We start from the raw sequence: 19263 nt of genomic DNA, 5'->3' as shown, positions 1-19263 counted from the left end.
TAATACAAGTGCACTTCAAAAGGAATGGAGTCTAAGAGGTATCTTGTCCCGAAAAGATCAAACAGTTAGATTTTATGGTCCTGATGCAAGGAACGAACTAAAAACTGCTGGTAAATATTTTTGTGATAGTGATGTAAATGATATTCGAATGACGTGTATTTTACTAGTTCATCTAAAAATTGATTTTCGATTCGACTAGAAATATGCTTCAAATAATATGCTTGTTTTAATCTCTTAAAAGTCCAATTATGAAATATACCTAAAACGGATACAAAATATTCATAAAAACAAAGGTCAGGTTAATCATTTTATTTTTTTATCCAATCAAAACAAACCTTAAGGTAACAAGTAAATCTAAAACACCGTGGATAAACATTTCATGAACGGAATAAGTAGAAATCATCGTAAACCAGAATATATGTTGCTGCTTCCACAATTGATTCTCTTATACACACCTGTATGCATAACTAGTAAAAGCCTGATTTCAGTGTGGAGGAATCTAATCCTTGTCAACTAAATTTAGATCACTCAGAAATAAAGGCATCACTCAGTCATAACTCACTCAGTCAAATACAGATAACTCAGTCCCAGTCATATTCACACCACTTAGTCAAATACAGATAACTCAGTCAAATACACACCACTCAGTCAAATACAAATCACTCAGTCAAATATAAATCACTCAGTCATATGCACATAACTCAGTCAAATACAAACCGCTCAGTAATATACAGTACACATCACTCAGTCATATAAAGACCACTCAGTCAAATATAGGTAACCCAGTCATATAAACTTCACTCAGCCAAATACAGACCAATCAGTCAAATACACATCACTCATTCATATATAATAACTCAGTCTAATAAAAACCTCTCAGTCACAAACATCACTCAGTCATATGTACATAACTCAGTCAAATACACATCCCTTAGTCATATGCACATCACTTAGTCATATATACACCAATCAGTCAAATACACATCACTTAGTCATATACACCACCAATCAGTTAAATACACATCACTTAGTCATATACACACCAATCATTCAAATACACATCACTTAGTCATATACACACCAATCATTCAAATACACATCACTCAGTCATAAACACATCACTCAGTCATATGCAAATCACTCAGTCATATACAGAACACTTAGTCATCTTAGTCATATACAACATCACTTAGTCATATATACATCACTCAGTCATATACAGACCACTCAGTCATATGCACATCACTCAGTCATATGCACATCACTCAGTCATATACACATCACTCAGGCATATGCACATCACTCAGTCATATGCAAATCACTCAGTCATATACAGAACACTTAGTCATCTTAGTCATATACAACATCACTAAGTCATATATACATCACTCAGTCATATACAGACCACTCAGTCATATGCACATCACTCAGTCATAAACAGAGTCCCTGTAGACCTCTAAGTCATATACGACGGAGCCCTGTTGGTCTCACACAGATTATAAAGTGTCTTTTAAATCAAAGTCCTGCGCTGAAGATGTGTAAAGTCTAAAGTCTATCGCTAGAGATGTAAAGTCTAGCGCTGGAGATGTAAAGTCTAGCGCTAGAGATGTAAAGTCCAGCGCTGAAGATGTAAAGTCTAGCGCTGGAGATGTAAAGTCCAGCGCTGGAGATCTTAAGTCTAGCGCTGGAGATGTAAAATCAAGCGCTGAAGATGTAAAGTCTAGCGCTGGGGTTATAAAGTCTAGCGCTGGAGATGTGTAAAATCTAGCGCTGGAGATATGCAAAGTCTAGCGCTGGAGATGTAAAGTCAAGCGCTGGAGATGTAAAGGCAAGCGCTGAAGATGAAAAATGTAGCGCTGGAGATGTGTAGAATCTAGCGCTGGAGATATGCAAAGTCAAGCGCTGGAGATGTAAAGTCTAGCGCTGGGATTGTAAAGTCTAGCGCCGGAGATGTGTAAAATCTAGCGCTGGAGATGTAAAGTCAAGCGCTGGAGATGTAAAGTCTAGCGCTGAAGATGTTAAGTCAACACTGCCCTTTGGCGTCCGTTCGTGCTATTCGGTAAGGTGTGACCGAGGCACGAACGAACGCCTAACGGTTGAAAATAAAAGTTGTTCGTTGACAAAATTGTTATCTAACAGACGAGTACCGCATACAACGGACACCTAAAGGAAGCGTACCGGATAAAACGGATGAACAAGATATACGGAAAAATCAAAGGCGACAATAATAATTCATCTAAATCGCATAAATATTCAAAATGCTTCTGAGTAACTGGTTTTGGTTTGTTCTTCAAAATTCTACCAAAGGGCAGTGTCCCGCCTGAATAAGAACTGATTAATTGTGAAGACGTGCCTATATTCTAAGATCGATTATGAATAATAATAATTCATTAACCTTAAGAAATCTGACATACCAATAATTGGCATTTCTGACGCGAAATTTTAAGTTGGCTTTTATCCGTTTCAAATCCGTTCATCATCCGTTTTATCCGTTATACGTCCGGTAGAAGTCTGTTTCTCATCCGTTCAACATCCGTTTTATCCGTTAAACGTCCGTTAGAAGTCCGTTGGTGAATATATCTTCCAATGGATATATAACGGACACGTAACGGATACAAAACGGTAAACAAACGGACGAGTACCGTACAAAACGGAAAACAAATGTACGAGTACCGTACAAAACGGACGCCTAACGGACGTTCAACGGGCATTTTATCCGTTGGGCGTTCGTTCAAAGTTTTGAATGAGCTCAAAATTTTTCACCGGACAGAACGGACGTCGATGGATAAAACGTACGCTTAACGGACATGCAACGGGTATGGACGGACGTCTAACGGATAAGAACGGATAAGAACGGACATGAACGGATTGAAAAAAAGTTATCCGTTAGGCGTCCGTTCGAGCTATCCGGTAAGGTGTGACCGAGGCTTCAGTTTCGAACATGTTCAAAATTTTCCACCGGATGACACAGACGTCGACGGATAAACCGTACGCTTAACGGTCATGTAACGGATATGGACGGACGTGTAACGGATAAGAAAGGACGTCTAACGGACATGGAAGGATTTAAACATAGTTATCCGTAAGGCGTCCGTTCGAGCTATCCGGTAAGGTGTGACCGAACCTTTTCTTGCATCCTTATTTGCTACACGCTATAAAACACGATTTTACATTTCTAGCGATTGACTTTACATCTCCAACGCTTGACTTTACATCTTCAGTGCTACACTTTATATCTTCAGCGCTAGACTTTACATCTTCAGTGCTGGACTTTACATCTCCAGCGATGAACTGTACATTTCCAGCGCTTGACTTAAGATCTCCAGCGCTTGATTTTACATCTCCAGCGCTTGACTTTAAATCTTCAGCGCTAGACTACACATCTCCTGCGCTTGATTTTACATCTCCAGCGCTTGACTTTACATCTCCAGCGCTTGATTTTACATCTTCAGCGCTAGACTTTACTTCTCCGGCGCTTGATTTTACATCTCCAGCACTTGACTTTACATCTCAAGCGCTAGACTTTGCATATCTCCAGCGCTAGATTTTACACATCTCCAGCGCTAGACTTTACATCTTCAGCGCTTGACTTTACATCTCCAGCGCTAGACTTTACATCTCCAGCGCTAGACTTTGCATCTTCAGCGCTGGACTTTACATCCCCAGCGCTAGACTTTGCATCTCTAGCGCTAGACTTTACATCTCCAGCGCTATACTTTACACATCTTAAGCGCATGACTTTAAAAGACACTTTATAGTCTGTGTGAGACCAACAGGGCTCCGTTATATACACATCACAAAAAGTCGTTTGGATATTGTTTCCGTCATTGGACGGAATTTTTAGTAAGACAAGACTTCCGGTTTGCGTTTTTCTGTATACTTTGAACATACATATATACTGATGAATAAAGTTTATTTGCTAACTGCTATCATTTTGAAGTTTACTATCAACGGCGGTCACATAATTTATAAAATAGAGAGGGTATGTAATATATCAATGACCGCCGTGAATTATTTAGTGAACTGAGAACGGATAGTAAAAAACAAATACCCTTTTTTTAATAGTTATGAATGTTCATAATATACTAAATGTATGTTCATATTGAAATTAATACAAAACAAACAATAGGGAATTTTGGGGAAAAAAGGAGGACGGGGTAGAGAAAAATTTGTCATGTCCCTAAGTACCTATGGCTTTTGATACCTTTCCTGAAATTCTCCAGTCATTAAATCTCTTTAAAAAAAATCTTTCTACAACACTTTACGCACTTTCAAATACGCTCTAAATGCCCGCGATTTCGCTGGTGTGTTCTAGTCTTACTAATACGAAGATAATGCTACTAGCACTGTATTTAATCTTTGTTACTATAGATCTCTGTATTGACAAATCCCACACTAGTCATAAAGTAAGAGTTAACCATTCTCTGTTAAATGAATTAATTATTCAACACAAAACATAGGACGCAGTCAGGATTCTATTTCGTTAAAATCATCTCCCTATTACGCTAGTCAATTTTTACAAAAGTAAAAATGAAAGCAGTTGTAACTAGGGATGACGCACTGCCAATTTAGCTCTTGAAAACCATTAAATTTACCACATAGCACCATTACGATCCTTATATACCCGTTGTATATTTAAAAGACATCTACAAGATATTGAGCATCATTTAATGTACTTTTCTGCATCCAGTAACCTTAAAAAAACATGTCTGATCGGTTGGCAAGTGGAATTTTCGAATGTTCAAAAACATTTAAAAAAAAATCGAATTAAATATTTCGTGAAAAGGCAGACTCAACAATATCAGTTGTTTTTAAGACTAATAACCCTAGAAAGCACACACAAAAATGAAGCTTTTTGAAGTTATGCAATTTTAAGATCCAACTGTAAAGTACTGTCAGTAAAACACTTGTTATTCGAACACACTTATTAGAAAGGTATTTCACTTGACCCATATATTTTAGTACTGTGAGTTTTTAAATGTTACTAAATCAACCTGTAGCTTAAAAATATAAAAATAAAAATATCTGAAGCAAAAGAATGTGTCAATATCTTTTTATTTAAACGTTTTCAAGACATTACAGTCAACTCAAATACGCCTGAACATAAAAGGTGTACTCGACTTTCTCTTTTTGATGCAATTATTGACCATTTTTTTGGTGATTTTTTTCCAAAAAAACTATCGCAGGGGGCAGAGATGTAAATTAATGCTTTAGAACGATCAATTTATTATCTATCTAGATTTTTTTCAGTGGAATTTGTGCTTATGAACAAAAAAGATCCTCTAGGATTTGAACCTACCACATTCCACTGTTTTATGCAAATGTGTCTATGATTTAAAAGTTTACATATATCTCGAAGCTCCATACTATAATTCAAGTACAATCACGTACCGGTATATATAATGCAAAACATTCTAAATTATGCAGCTTATATAGAAACAGATGTAAACAATTCAAATACTGACAATTTTTTTGTATTTTGTATATACTATTTATACGTTAACAGAAAATATGATCATCTTTTTAAATTTTCTATTAATCATGAAATATTCGTACTTCCCTCTGCATTATTTCTACAATTTTGTAAGGAAAAAAATGTTAAATAGACAGGTTTTTTTATATGACCAATTCGCGGTTTATTTAAAAAAAAATAACTAACCAAACCTAAAGAATATCAAATAGTCAGATGTTTGTTACGGGGTAAATAAATTATATAATAGAAGCACACAGACGAAAGGACGGCGAATGATTGAATCCCTTCCTTTTGGATGAAAAACTTGCAATACTTGTTTTTATTCACAGTCATATAAATCCAAAACGTTTGGAGGAAACCAGGAAGATAAGAGACAATTGTATAGGATTATGGCAGATATAAGTTTTCAGATTTACAAATATCCTCGTTATAGTCTTAATGAAAATGTAGTATTCACAGCCTTCTTTTTTTAAATATAAAAAGAGAAAACAGAAACCAGCAAGGGGGGACAGTAATTCGCCGGAATATCGTAAATAGAGCGCTGTTATTACTGAAATAGTGAATCGATTACTTGTGTAGGCATTTTTGTAGTGTTTTGAAATGATTTTAAACAAATCCCGAGTTTAAACATACAATTTTCAGTTTTATTTAGCTGAACAAACGACGTAGAGGGTTGCTAGAACTACAGGTAACGGTACGGCCTTCAACAATAAGCTAAACCCATAGTAAGCTATTAAAGGCCTCGTAATGACTTATGTAACACAATTCACACGATACAATTGTCATTTAAGTTAGCTAGTATAAAAGTCTTTAAATGTTATAGGTAGTAACTTTACTTACACAAAAATGTCATTTAATATAATTGGATATCCAGAATGTAACATGATACATTACAGTAAAATAAGATCACGTCACGAAAAAAAGCTTAAATATGAAAAAAATATAATTTTGCATGAACTGTATTCACTTGATTTAATATGATACATGAGAGTTTTAGAGAGGTTTTCGGTCATTTATATTAATAGTATACATACAATAATAGTGTAGGGGTAGAGGGCAGATGGGCCTCTGATACAAATCCTGACCCAGTAGAGATATCAGACCGACCAATCTAACCTGAATCACAACCTATTGCTGGTTCATCAAGATAATCGAATGACGCTTTCTTAATAACAATATTATGGCCTGGTCGTTCAGATTTTGTATATATGTTACATGTAATGATTGTAGAAGCATTATTACATTACATGGTCTTGTGAAAATTGACGTTTTAAACAAAAACCTAGAGAGCTTTAAATTTATATCTTTTTTATGTGACAATGAGCATGATTCGAATTCAAATTGGTCGTCGTATGAACGTAGTCAGGTCAGAAGAAGAGCGTAAAGCTAGGTTTACACTGCCGATCAGATCAAGTCGATCAAGCCCGATCAAGATAAATTACGTGATCAAGACTGGTCCGACTCAATTGACAAGAATGTTCGGGATAGTCTACCTTGTTCGTCATCGATCTGGCTTTCTACCCGAGAGTTTTTGATATGTCAAAAACTTTCTAGTAAGGATCGAGAAGCAAGTCACTCGAGAAGAGATCGAGAATTCGTTGCGGTCGAATTGATCGGGAAAGGAACGTGTAGAGATCGAGATTGGTCGGAATACAACCATTTTACCGAACAGTACTCGATCAATTCGACCTTTGCTCGACTAATGACCGATCATTTCCAGATTAACTCGACCAATGCCCGATTGCTTTCAGATCACTGCGACCAATGCCCGATTGCTTTCAGATCAATGCGACTTCTAAAGACTATATTTATTTTATCCAAGACCAAGTCGACCAATAACCGATCCCTTCGCGACCACATTCGACCACTCTTCGATCTTTACTCGTCCAAACATAAGAACACATGACTGCTACACGATTCTCTAAAAGTGTGTGCAGATCTGATTACTAAAATAACTCTTATAATTCTGCTTCCGCAAAAATATATTGGCAACATTATTTTTAACTGTACAAAAATCCCTCCATGAACAGAACGTGTCTTTACTTTTGCAAGGAGAGGTAACATTTTAAAAGAGAGACAAAAGATACCAAAGGAATAATCAAACTCAAAAGTCGAAAACAAACCGACAAAGCCATAACGAAAAACTTAGCAACACGTTACCCAACAAAACCTGGGATGAACACAGGTGTTTCGGAAGGGAAGAAAATCCTACAACTTTGGCACCGCCGGATTTTTCAAATATGAAAGTAATTGTGCAATAACATTCATTATTAGACTGCTGATGACTAAGTTATCTTTCAAAGTTGATTTATTAGAACATCAAGATTATATTTTACCTGTTTTATGGGATATCTTCTGTTTTGCCATGGCGTATTTTCTGTTTGTCCAGAGATGTTTGCAGTATAAAAAGAAGATGTAGTACAATTGCCAATGAGACATGTACACACAAAATGACACAGAAATTATTTATAACAATTATAGGTCTTCTTACATATTTTTTCATTCGAACTTTTTAACGTAATTTCACTCAAAATGGAGACAAAAGACAAATATATTTTATTTAGAGGGAATTTCTTTCTTACACTAACGATACAAAAAGTCCAGCGAGCATACGTTTTGGTCATTTGTTTCTAACATACTTTGATTAAACTTTGTCCAACTGTACACTGGCTGCAAATGTGTCTACAGTTTATCGTTCGTCGTTTGTTAGTTCAAACGATGCATTTCTTTCTAACTTTAACATTAAATCAATTATCTAAATGTGTTCTTGCTTGTCATAACTCAAAACAATGTCTAAACTCTCTATAATTTAGGTAGTATCCTCCTTCCGTTCATTAAAATAGCAGCTATGAAAGAAAGGAGGGTTATACCTAAATTTGAGTAATTTTAGACAATATTTTGAATTATGACAAGAAATAACATAACTCTTTATAATAGGCTTTATCATTACTATCTTCATTCATCTGTTTTAGATGAAGAACTGCCAATAAAATTAAATATGCATAGCCTGATGAGCGATGTCATATGTGTCTATACCATCTTCTACGGAGGCTATTTCCGCGCGTAATAAGTTCAAATAACATCAAAAAGTGCATGCGTTTCTGGCAGTTCAAACAAGGTCAGCAAACTCGGATTAAACGATGCATTGGTTTCTACTTCTGCAACTTTTAACAAACTATAACAAATGGCACACAATGTTAACCAAACTTTGGTTAGAGAGAAATGCACTCTTGGTCTCTTGTTAGATAGATGTAAAATTGTAAACAACTTCAGAAAAGGTATCACTCAATCCACAGCTATTAACCTGTCTCTCTGAGTACTTACCATCTTGTTCACAAACCCAATTGCTTTTTTCTATGTAGATATTTTAAATGTATGATTTTACTCGGACCTTCTACTGGATATAACCAAATAAACGGAGAATGTGTCCATTGGACACTGATAATGCCCCAGCTATTATATAAAACATTATAAAGGGTCATTACTCTAGAACGGCCAACTAATTTCGTATTTGAACTGTGTTTTATGGTAATAAGCATTGTGTATTAGGCGTTTCTTAAATTTTGGTTGAGGCAAAATAAAATTAGAAACGAAAACTAATATTGTTTGGACGTATTAGGGTAACACTTATTACCAACTCCGAAGCGGCGGGGAATAGACATTTCGGACGTTTTTATACTAACATTGTGCATACCCGACCAATTCTCGATATCCCTACGACCCATATACGATCAGCTTGATTTGGTCGAGATCAGGCTGAGATCGTGAATAGTTGATTTGGTTTAGCTAGTCGAGTAAAGATCGTGAATTGATCGGAATTATTGAATAAGTAGTCATTTTGTTGTCGGGATGGAGTCGTGAATGGTCGAGTTAAGGTCGTGTACAGTCGGATTGCTGTCGAGTAGAAGTCGTTAACAGGCCCGAAAAAAAAAGGATTTGGTTGAGCTTCGTCGTGGAAATTTCGACAATCGGGATCATCTAGTTGACCTGATCGGCAGTGTGAACCTAGCTTAAGGAGGACAACATTAGTGCGCTAGAATCGAAACTATGGTCTTGAACAGCTTGGTATAAACGTGGTATAGTCGTAGTAGAAGCGCGGTTGGGTGTCGGTGAAAACACGATGGTCGTAGTAACGACGCTATGAGATCGTTGCGCAATCTCTACGACTAGAATGGTTCTCTCGCAACGATGGTACAGCGACCTTTGCGATCTTCCCACGACCCGGCTTACTGCGATATCACTACACTTCTATTACAACCTGATTTCGCAATGACAACACCACGGTTGTGTTGAACATGTTCAAAACTGCCCTACGACCATTACGATCACGAAGACATCACCACGACCGTTATCACACCTTGCTCGTCTATCGTCAAAATTTCCTTTTTTTCAGAGATCGTAGTGTGACGGGGGTATATGTTAAAAAAACAAACCATATGCAGATTTTTTTTAATCTAAAGTTTCAAATGACTTTAGTGTATCTGTGTTGATACAAATTATATAGATACAAGAGTATAAATCAAAAACATACCGGTAACGATTGATTGATTGATTGTTGGTTGCTTTACCCCGCAATAGCACAAAAAGGCTATATCGCGGCGACATACCGGTATCACGGGTTGAGAATAAAAAAAAAAAACTCCAATAGGCAATTTTAATGTAATAACTTTATAGCAAAACGTGAAACCCTGTCGGGTTCACCGTTGAAATGCAAACATAGTATAATAATACACAGAAACATAAATATCAAAGCAATGTTTAAAATTTCTTTTTTGATAATTGACATATTCGCTATTTCTACCCTTCACCATTTCAAGTGTGTAATCAGTTGTAAATGCTATTGATTTCCATTAGTATGTTGTTCTTACGTGTCATATTGCATAATTCTAAAAACCTTTAGGTACCCCATTATCATTATCAATTGAAAATCTATTGTATTGAGGACTTATATTTGTCCATGCTGTTGATAATGAGGTAGTAAAAGTTGTATGTACATACTCATTCTCAACGATTTCTTTAAATACACACAAAATCTATCAACTGCGTCGAAATCAACAACACCCTTTGAATAAAACAAGGTAGATTTTAATGCGACATGATTAAAGAATAGTGTGTATATTTTACAGTGACTCTTTGATTACAGTGTACAGGTAAGCTGTAGACTGTAGTATCTTTAGCAATCAGCATTTTTCTACCTGTAATACAAATTCGCACCTGTGGCTGTAGTAGCTTTTTATCTGTGTGAAATGATTTTAAAAACACAGGAATGAAAAAAATTGTACGTTCTTTATAAAGGAATTAAGATGTTAATAATGATATATTGGGCTGAAACGAAAACACCAAAATACTAAGGTCTTAAATGGACACTATATTTCAGCACTGACTAGAACCGGAACTGCAATTAAACCAAACAAGGTAAATACACCATAAATAAAACAGGTTGTTGTAGTTATGCGGAAGTGATTTAAAATTATGGGTGTGTCGAATGGCATTTATCTTTTATACATCTGTATAAAATGCTTTATTAGTTTAGTTGGGATGGACGAATCCGACAATTTATAAATTCACGGTTTTTTGAAAAAATAGCAATCGATTACATAAAGGGAACACTTAGTTTATTTTGGGTCAGTGTTATTATCATGATTATGGAAATATGGTTTTTAAAATAAATATTAATTGAAAATTAATAGCATAGAATCATCTTTCAGAAACTGCACATGTGAGTATTCATAGGTCGGTACTTAATACTTAAGTATTGTTTTTCTAATTTGCTTGGTGCCGATCTGATGAGGGAAGCCCTGTCTGACGGTCGTATATTCATGTTGGACTTTCACAATTGTTCCAGGCTAGTTGGGAGGGTTACACATTTAATTAAGCCCGCCTCATTCTTGCTCTACCCAGTTAATTGTCCGGCGCTGGTTGATGACTGTTTTAAAAATTTGTTTTTTCACATATTATTTTCAGCACAAATCTGGTCGTTGGTTTCCACATGCTGTCATGCTTTGACTTTTTTTTAAGTTTCTATGTGGTATGGATTTTGCTCATGTTTGAAGGAAGTACGGTGATATGTGATATGTTACATCATAGTACTTTGGTTTATTGTGGATAGTCACACGAGCCTTGTGTCATTGACAACTTATACCACATATCCTATTTTTTTATTAATCAATGTGAAAACACTAAGTGTCACTGAAGCACTAGCCTCTAAAACTCAAATACATTTCGATGTTATTTTTTTCAATTTGTTATATGATCGATTGAAGTGTTTAATTTCCTAAACAGTATTAAATATTATTATGCTTTAAGTTGGACTCAAATATAATGTATGTAAGATGGCAATCATTTGACTTCAAGGGGTTATGTTTTTTTCCGAGACAGATTTTTTGGTATTTTTTCGACGCTACCAATCAAATTGGTTTTTTTTTCTTCAAAATTTAAAGTATAAGTTATGGGGAAATCTGGATTCAGAATATTTATTTCACCAATTATCGGGTTGCCTGTATAATGATATTGTAAAACATCATTTGAATTATATTAATCATCTTGTTTCATATTGCTGTTTTTGCACATTACTGACATCAAACTTTTTGGATATTCTTCTTTTGTTGAATACAATAATCCTTTATAGTAAATGTTTTAAGATAATTATTACAAATATACTTGAGAGATTTTCAATACATGATTATGAAACCTACAACATGTACAAAGAAAAATGGATTCAGCCATTAGTAATACATTATTGAGAGATGTATGCAAATATTTAGAAATGTAATACTATACTAGATTATATTTTCGTGGTTTACATAAACTATTAAAGGATTTCACGGTATATTTCTTATCGATGTTCTATATTTACTTACATACGTTAATGACTGCATATAAGCATATAAATTAAGCTTCGTTATCTGAAATCAAGAGAAAGGAATTTCTATAAAAAATATAAAAGTAGGAAACTAAAAGGTTTAATTTCTCCTGAGATTTTGGAGGAAAAAAACGAAATCAAAAATGCGTTGGACTTGAGTTTTAATTTTGATAACATACACACATATGAGGTGTACTCAAACATAGAAAGGTGAGCTTAACATTAACTGTATCTTTATATTCTGTAATATTTTCTAAAGAAAACTGCATGCACTCAAACAGTTTGTGGGGGTGGGGACCTCCTTTTTTCATTTTTACAGTGCACGTTATTCATATATACTAAAGAAAAACTGCACGCACTCATAATTATATATAGAATCATCGCTTATTGGAAGGATCTTCCTTCTACAAATGTATAGGTAAACAGTAATATCATATGATTTCATCAATTGAAACATAAAAGAAACAAGTTTATATGTCAGACAAGCTTGTGAGCTTTTTTTTTTACATATACTTATTTATAATTGAACTCATAAAATATGTTCTATAATTCTATATATTATATCGTCCTGAACATGCCTGAAATATTTGCCACTGGACGTTAAGCAACCTACAATCAATCAATCTATATAGTGTGTTGTATTACATTGTATTGCATTGTATTGTATGAACTTGTTTGATTGTATTGCTTGACCCTTATAGGTGTAATTTTGCAATAAAGATTAAGATTACTAAAAAGATAAGAGTGTTAGTATCATAAATTTACGTCATTTTTTTATTGTCTTTTTTTATACCTTATTTTTTATGAGAAAAAACAGTTTTTATTTCTGATCCGTTATTGATTGTTAGTTTGGTTGGTTTTCGGATACATGTACCATTATTTGGGTTTAGTTTTATCAGTAAGTTTCGTTGGTTTTCTATTTTCGGATACATGTACCATTATTTAGTTTTATTAGTAAGTTTCGTTGGTTTTTAATTTTCGAATACATGTACCATTATTTGGGTTTAGTTTTATCAGTAAGTTTCGTTGGTTTTCTATTTTCGGATACATGTTTCATTATTTGGGTTTAGTTTTATCAGTAAGTTTCGTTGGTTTTCTATTTTCGGATACATGTTCTATTATTTGGGTTTAGTTTTATCAGTAAGTTTCGTTGGTTTTCTATTTTTGGATACATGTACCATTATTTGGGTTTAGTTTTATCAGTAAGTTTCGTTGGTTTTCTATTTTCGGATACATGTACCATTATTTGGGTTTAGTTTTATCAATAAGTTTCGTTGATTTTCTTTTTTTTTGATACATGTACCATTATTTGGGTCTAGTTTTATCAGTAAGTTTCGTTGGTTTTCTATTTTCGGATACATGCCCCATTATTTAGTTTTATTAGTAAGTTTCATTGGTTTTCTATTTTTGGATACATGTACCATTATTTGGGTTTAGTTTTGTCAGTAAGTTTCGTTGGTTTTCTATTTTCGGATACATGTACCATTATTTGGGTTTAGTTCAAGTTATCAGTAAGTTTCGTTGGTTTTCTATTTTCGGATACATGCACCATTATTTAGTTTTATTAGTAAGTTTCGTTGGTTTTCTATTTTCGGATACATGTACCATTATTTGGGTTTAGTTTTATCAGTAAGTTTCGTTGGTTTTCTATTTTCGGATACATGTACCATTATTTGGGTTTAGTTTTATCAATAAATTTCGTTGGTTTTCTTTTTTTCGGATACATGTACCATTATTTGGGTTTAGTTTTATCAGTAAGTTCCGTTGGTTTTCTATTTTCGGATACATGCACCATTATTTAGTTTTATTAGTAAGTTTTGTTGGTTTTCTATTTTCGGATACATGTACCATTATTTGGGTTTAGTTTTATCAGTAAGTTTCGTTGGTTTTCTATTTTCGGATACATGTACCATTATTTGGGTTTAGTTTTATCAATAAGTTTCGTTGGTTTTCTTTTTTTCGGATACATGTACCATTATTTGGGTTTAGTTTTATCAGTAAGTACCGTTGGTTTTCTATTTTCGGATACATGCACCATTATTTAGTTTTATTAGTAAGTTTCGTTGGTTTTCTATTTTCGGATACATGTACCATTATTTGGGTTTAGTTTTGTCAGTAAGTTTCGTTGGTTTTCTATTTTCGGATACATGTACCATTATTTGGGTTTAGTTCAAGTTGTCAGTAAGTTTCGTTGGTTTTCTATTTTCGGATACATGTACCATTATTTGGGCTTAGTTTTATCAGTAAGTTTCGTTGGTTTTCTATTTTCGGATACATGTATCATTATTTGGGTTTAGTTTTATCAATAAGTTTCGTTTGTTTTCTTTTTTTTGGATACATGTACCATTATTTGGGTTTAGTTTTATCAGTAAGTTTCGTTGGTTTTCTATTTTCGGATACATGCACCATTATTTAGTTTTATTAGTAAGTTTCGTTGGTTTTCTATTTTCGGATACATGTACCATTATTTGGGTTTAGTTTTATCAGTAAGTTTCGTTGGTTTTCTATTTTCGGATACATGTACCATTATTTAGTTTTATCAGTAAAATTAAGTAAAGTGTGACAGAAGGCACCTGGTTAAGCATCAAACCTCAACCTTTAGCGAGAAAAAGATTACTTGGTGGTTTACCAGGCGTGTATAAAGAAGTATGGGGTCCGTGAAGAAATAATCAGTGCCATCCGTTCTGAGGGTCGCGAATTAAGGACTGTGATACGAAAATATAACTGATATATTAGATACTTATTCTATTCCAATCTCCTTTTTTTCACTACATTACATTGCTAATTCTGAAATATTTTTACCCTTTCTAATGAATTAAATTGTATCATACCTTGTATGCAGAAACCTTATATAACGAACTTTCCAACTACCATATGCCCATTGTCCTTCACCTCATTTTCGTGGATCAGTGACTACTTGGAAGTTTTTTTCTCCAAGTGAAATACTTACTTATTACGAGTTATAGGATAAACATATATATTATTATTTTGGGTTCCTTTCAACGTCTCATGTCCGTCTGGCAGATGGTTACTTGACAAAGACCTTATATTTTATGCATTCGTCATCGAGGTTAAAAGAACGTGGCCAAGATCGTATCTCAGAAACTATTTGCATTAGAGCAACTAAAGTTGGTGCATGGATTGATTGTAAGGACTTGTGTTCATTTTAGACATGCATTAAACTTTGACCCCAGTTTCATTATTTATAGGACAAATTGATGAAAGTTTAGTTTTCGTGGTTTCGTCTATTTCTCAAATACAGAAATCAATGGGGTCAGTATATTTGGTGTATGGAATGATAATAAGGTATTGTACATGTCCATCTGACATGTTTCATGTGACCTCGACCTCATTTTCTTGGTTCATTGGACAATGTAAATGTTTTGTGGTTTGGTCTATATCTCAGATATTTGAAGCAATTGGTTAATTATTTTGTATACATAATGATTTTAAGGACGCGATCTAAACCGTTATTTATACATTATACCTTACTGGTTACTGGTACTTTCGATATATCTAAATCAGGTAGTTCATATCTGAGAAACAGTCAATGTCATATGCCTTCCTTTTTGTATTACTCAGAATTATCAGTAAGACTCAACAGTTTTCCACAAGAATCATCAGTCCTTCGTCGTTCATTTGATAACTAAATTACCAAAATCTGTTTTAAACATTTTGATATTTAAAAATAATCGTGGCAGCTACATGTACTTTCTTTTAAATGAGTACTTTTTCCCAGGAGTTTTTTTTTACCGGTCTTTGGTGGTGTTACATCTTACAGAATCTACCACTTTTATTTTGTATAGAACCGTGTTCTAATGTGCAAGTTTAAATATGATATAACTTTGTTGTTCGAATCGGCAAATGAATAGTTGAAGGATGAATTGTGTATTTAGCAAATTTGAAGTAGTCACATAGAACATAGGAACAGGTTCCTCGCGGTTCGATTCTAACACCGGATTTAAAGAGATCTGGGAAGCCGCTAAGGGATCACAATCGGCCCTATAGATAGTAGCTACATTAATAGAAATCAGTTTCATTAAAATTTCCGCGTCAGCAAAACGTAAAATACAAAACAATAAGAAGAATTTGATCTTAATTTTACCTTCTTCCGTTTTTTCCACCTCTTCGGAAGTACAAATGTTCACAGTGGCTTTCGTATTTTAGAATTTGTCATTCAAGTGTTAATTTTGTTTTGATAATTTTTGTGGTTTCATTGATTAGCGATAAAATTCTTTAAATCTGAAATATTATTAATTATGGACTGAGAACCAGTCGAAAGTGTTTTACATACTACATTTGTTTTCCAGGTACGGATGTTACCCTGACTCCAATACTAGATTGTTCTCCAATACTTTACCCAAAAATGACCGATGTTCAAGTGAGTGTGGAATGCCTAGGCAGTGCAATTTTGTCAAAAACAACAACTTCGGGATTAGGTTCCATACAGAAACCGTTATACGAGAAATACATTCAGTACCGAAAATCTGGCAAAGGGAAGAAATCACAGCCTGCGTGGCTGAAAGTGAGTCAAGACGGTATCACTGTAATATTTCCTACTGATCAACCTGGGCATACACAAAATTATTTTTATGAAAGAAGTTCAATAAATTTTTTCGAAGCAGTTCGTTTAACATCTAATAAAAGCAGTGATAAAAAATATTATGGTGCATTTTTGCCAGTCGATGAAGCTAGAACGTTAAATCAGGGATACGATAAATTATTTTTCCAAATTGATAAAAAGCATCTCAGTTTAACAAAAGTAGAACACCCTGTTGTTATTGCTTGCGTAATGCGTAGGCAAGTGGGAGTTAGAGCTTTAGATTGTCACGGATTTATTACTGAGAAAGATGGCGATGCCTTTCGAGTTACTTCAGCATTTTTTTCTCCGCCTCCTATTTATAAACAAGTGGGACAAGAATATTCGGAAGAAAATGAACCTCGATATCAACACAGACCACCGTTGCAAGGTCAGAAACCAGATTTAATTCAAACTGAGTATGGTCCATATGGTATATATAAAGGCGGGAAGCCTGTCAACTCTTCGGGAAATCCAGAAATTCTTCCTTCTAACGACGACAGAGATGTAAATAGATATGCAGGAAACATTGAAAAAGATGAAAGACAATTAAGTTCAAGGTACAGTTTTGAAAATCAAAACGATACGAGAGAATACGGAGAAGATTATGGTGCACAGCAAATGGTTTACGCAAAAAATAACAGACAGTCCGCTGAAATAAAACAGGATCGATATCCATCTGGAGAGATAAGAAATATCGACAGGCGTGATCCCCAAACAAGCATGCAAGGCTCGTTTGATATCGGTGATAATAACGGACGATTTGCACAACACGACAACAAATTAGACTCTCATTTTGATCAAGAAAGAGGACGTATACAAAGCAAGAATGATTTCAGAATTCCAAGACCGATGTCACCTCTTCGAAATCAGGGTCGTGAACTACCAGTTACTGCACCTAAGCCACAAAGAGCTCTGTCACCAGAACCCCGAATACCAAAGCATGATATTCGGTTGCATGATAGTTCTCACGAGATTGTAACAAGAGAACCCATATCTCCACGTGATTACCCTTCATCAGGACCTGTATCGTCTGTGTCTAACAAAGAAAGCAGACAAGAACCAAACAAAAAGCCTGTTGCAAAAGTGCCACCACACTTGGTAGCTGGTATTAAAGTTTTACCAACAGGGTTTGTGCCAAAATTGGATTCTCCTAAAAACCCCAAACCTAATTTAATAGGAAACATTGAAAACTACTACTCCAACGAAGAAGATCCTTATGATAATGCTATGTCGAGACAGGACTGTTATAATAATAGAAGGAATGTTCACTCTGATGGTTATGAACTAAAGGATGACAGAAACTATGGCGTTCCTGAGAGACAATTTGGTAATAAGCCACCACCCGATATTCTTCCATCAGAAGAGATACGACGGACCGCTTACGGTGAAAGAGGTGATAAACCTTCGAATGAACGATGGAAATCTAAAACAGAATTTGATAATCCCAAGAATCTAGGAGACCAGAAGTCAAAAAGAAACAGCGCCCCATCAGCAAACTACGGAAAACCATGGACTTATGGCGAACAGTTAGAAAAATTTAAGGAAAAAGAACACAAGGTGCCAGTGAATTTATCTTCGAGCTACACGTATGCACCACAAGATTCCGTTGAAGTAGATAAGCCTGATGATTCGAGAAAAGAGCACGACTATGCTAATTTATTTGCTCGACTCAATGCAAAAGATGATGCTAACAATCAGTTGGAGACTGCTGGTACAAATTTTGAATCGTCTTTAGGTTATTTCCCATGATCACATATATTTGAATCTCAATCTTTGATATGTCATTTATGAATAATATGTAAATGTAATCCTATCAATGCAAATAACTTGTCTTATTTTTCCCAAATCACTTTGTGTCGAGCCTGCGAAATTCCGATAAAAAAGTGGTGTTTTCCAGTTTTCAAAATGCTTTCAGCAATTTTCATGAAACTGTGGTGAATTGTTTTTATCGATTGACGTTAGCTCCCTTTCGATTTTTATAAATTTTTAGATTTTCTGATTCGGAGTTATAAGATTTTACTCATAAAATAGGGGGGATTTTCCAGTTTTCGGACAAATCTTTGAGCAGTTATGACTTGTTTATATTTATAAAGATAACCTCCCTTTAGTTTTTTTCGTGAATTTCTGATATGAGATTGAGAAGTAATTAAACTTTATTCTTTGAATTAGCGACGACGCGCGTATCATGCGCTCATGGCGCAGCTGTATAGTTCCAGACTTTGACATAAGCTTCTTACAATCAAAAGATAGTATCTAGGGGATTTTTTTAATAATTGTTTCCTCATTTTTGTTGAACCTGCGACTAACAGCGAAAGTAAGCGAGACACTGGGTTTGGGTACCTTAGA

General features: G+C 34.7%; 1 protein-coding gene across 1 annotated transcript; it reads left to right on the top strand.

Annotated features, from left to right (window-relative positions):
- Positions 1 to 18763, top strand: LOC134681050 (uncharacterized). Its single transcript, XM_063540447.1, has 2 exons — positions 1 to 110; positions 16646 to 18763. Exon 2 carries the CDS (start codon positions 16702 to 16704, stop codon positions 18664 to 18666), a length of 1965 nt encoding a protein of 654 aa, XP_063396517.1. The 5' UTR covers positions 1 to 110; positions 16646 to 16701; the 3' UTR covers positions 18667 to 18763.
- Positions 18764 to 19263: the final 500 nt, after the last annotated feature.

This window comes from Mytilus trossulus, chromosome 8, assembly GCF_036588685.1.
Source record: "Mytilus trossulus isolate FHL-02 chromosome 8, PNRI_Mtr1.1.1.hap1, whole genome shotgun sequence".
NCBI classification, from domain to species: Eukaryota; Metazoa; Mollusca; class Bivalvia; order Mytilida; family Mytilidae; genus Mytilus; species Mytilus trossulus.
The sequence above is the reverse complement of the archived record's forward strand: the minus strand, read 5'-3'. Positions and strand labels throughout refer to the sequence as shown.

What these genes read in the sequence shown, in the direction of transcription:
- LOC134681050 (XM_063540447.1), top strand. Translation starts at nt 16,702, where the DNA reads ATGACCGATGTTCAAGTGAGTGTGGAATGCCTAGGCAGTGCAATTTTG.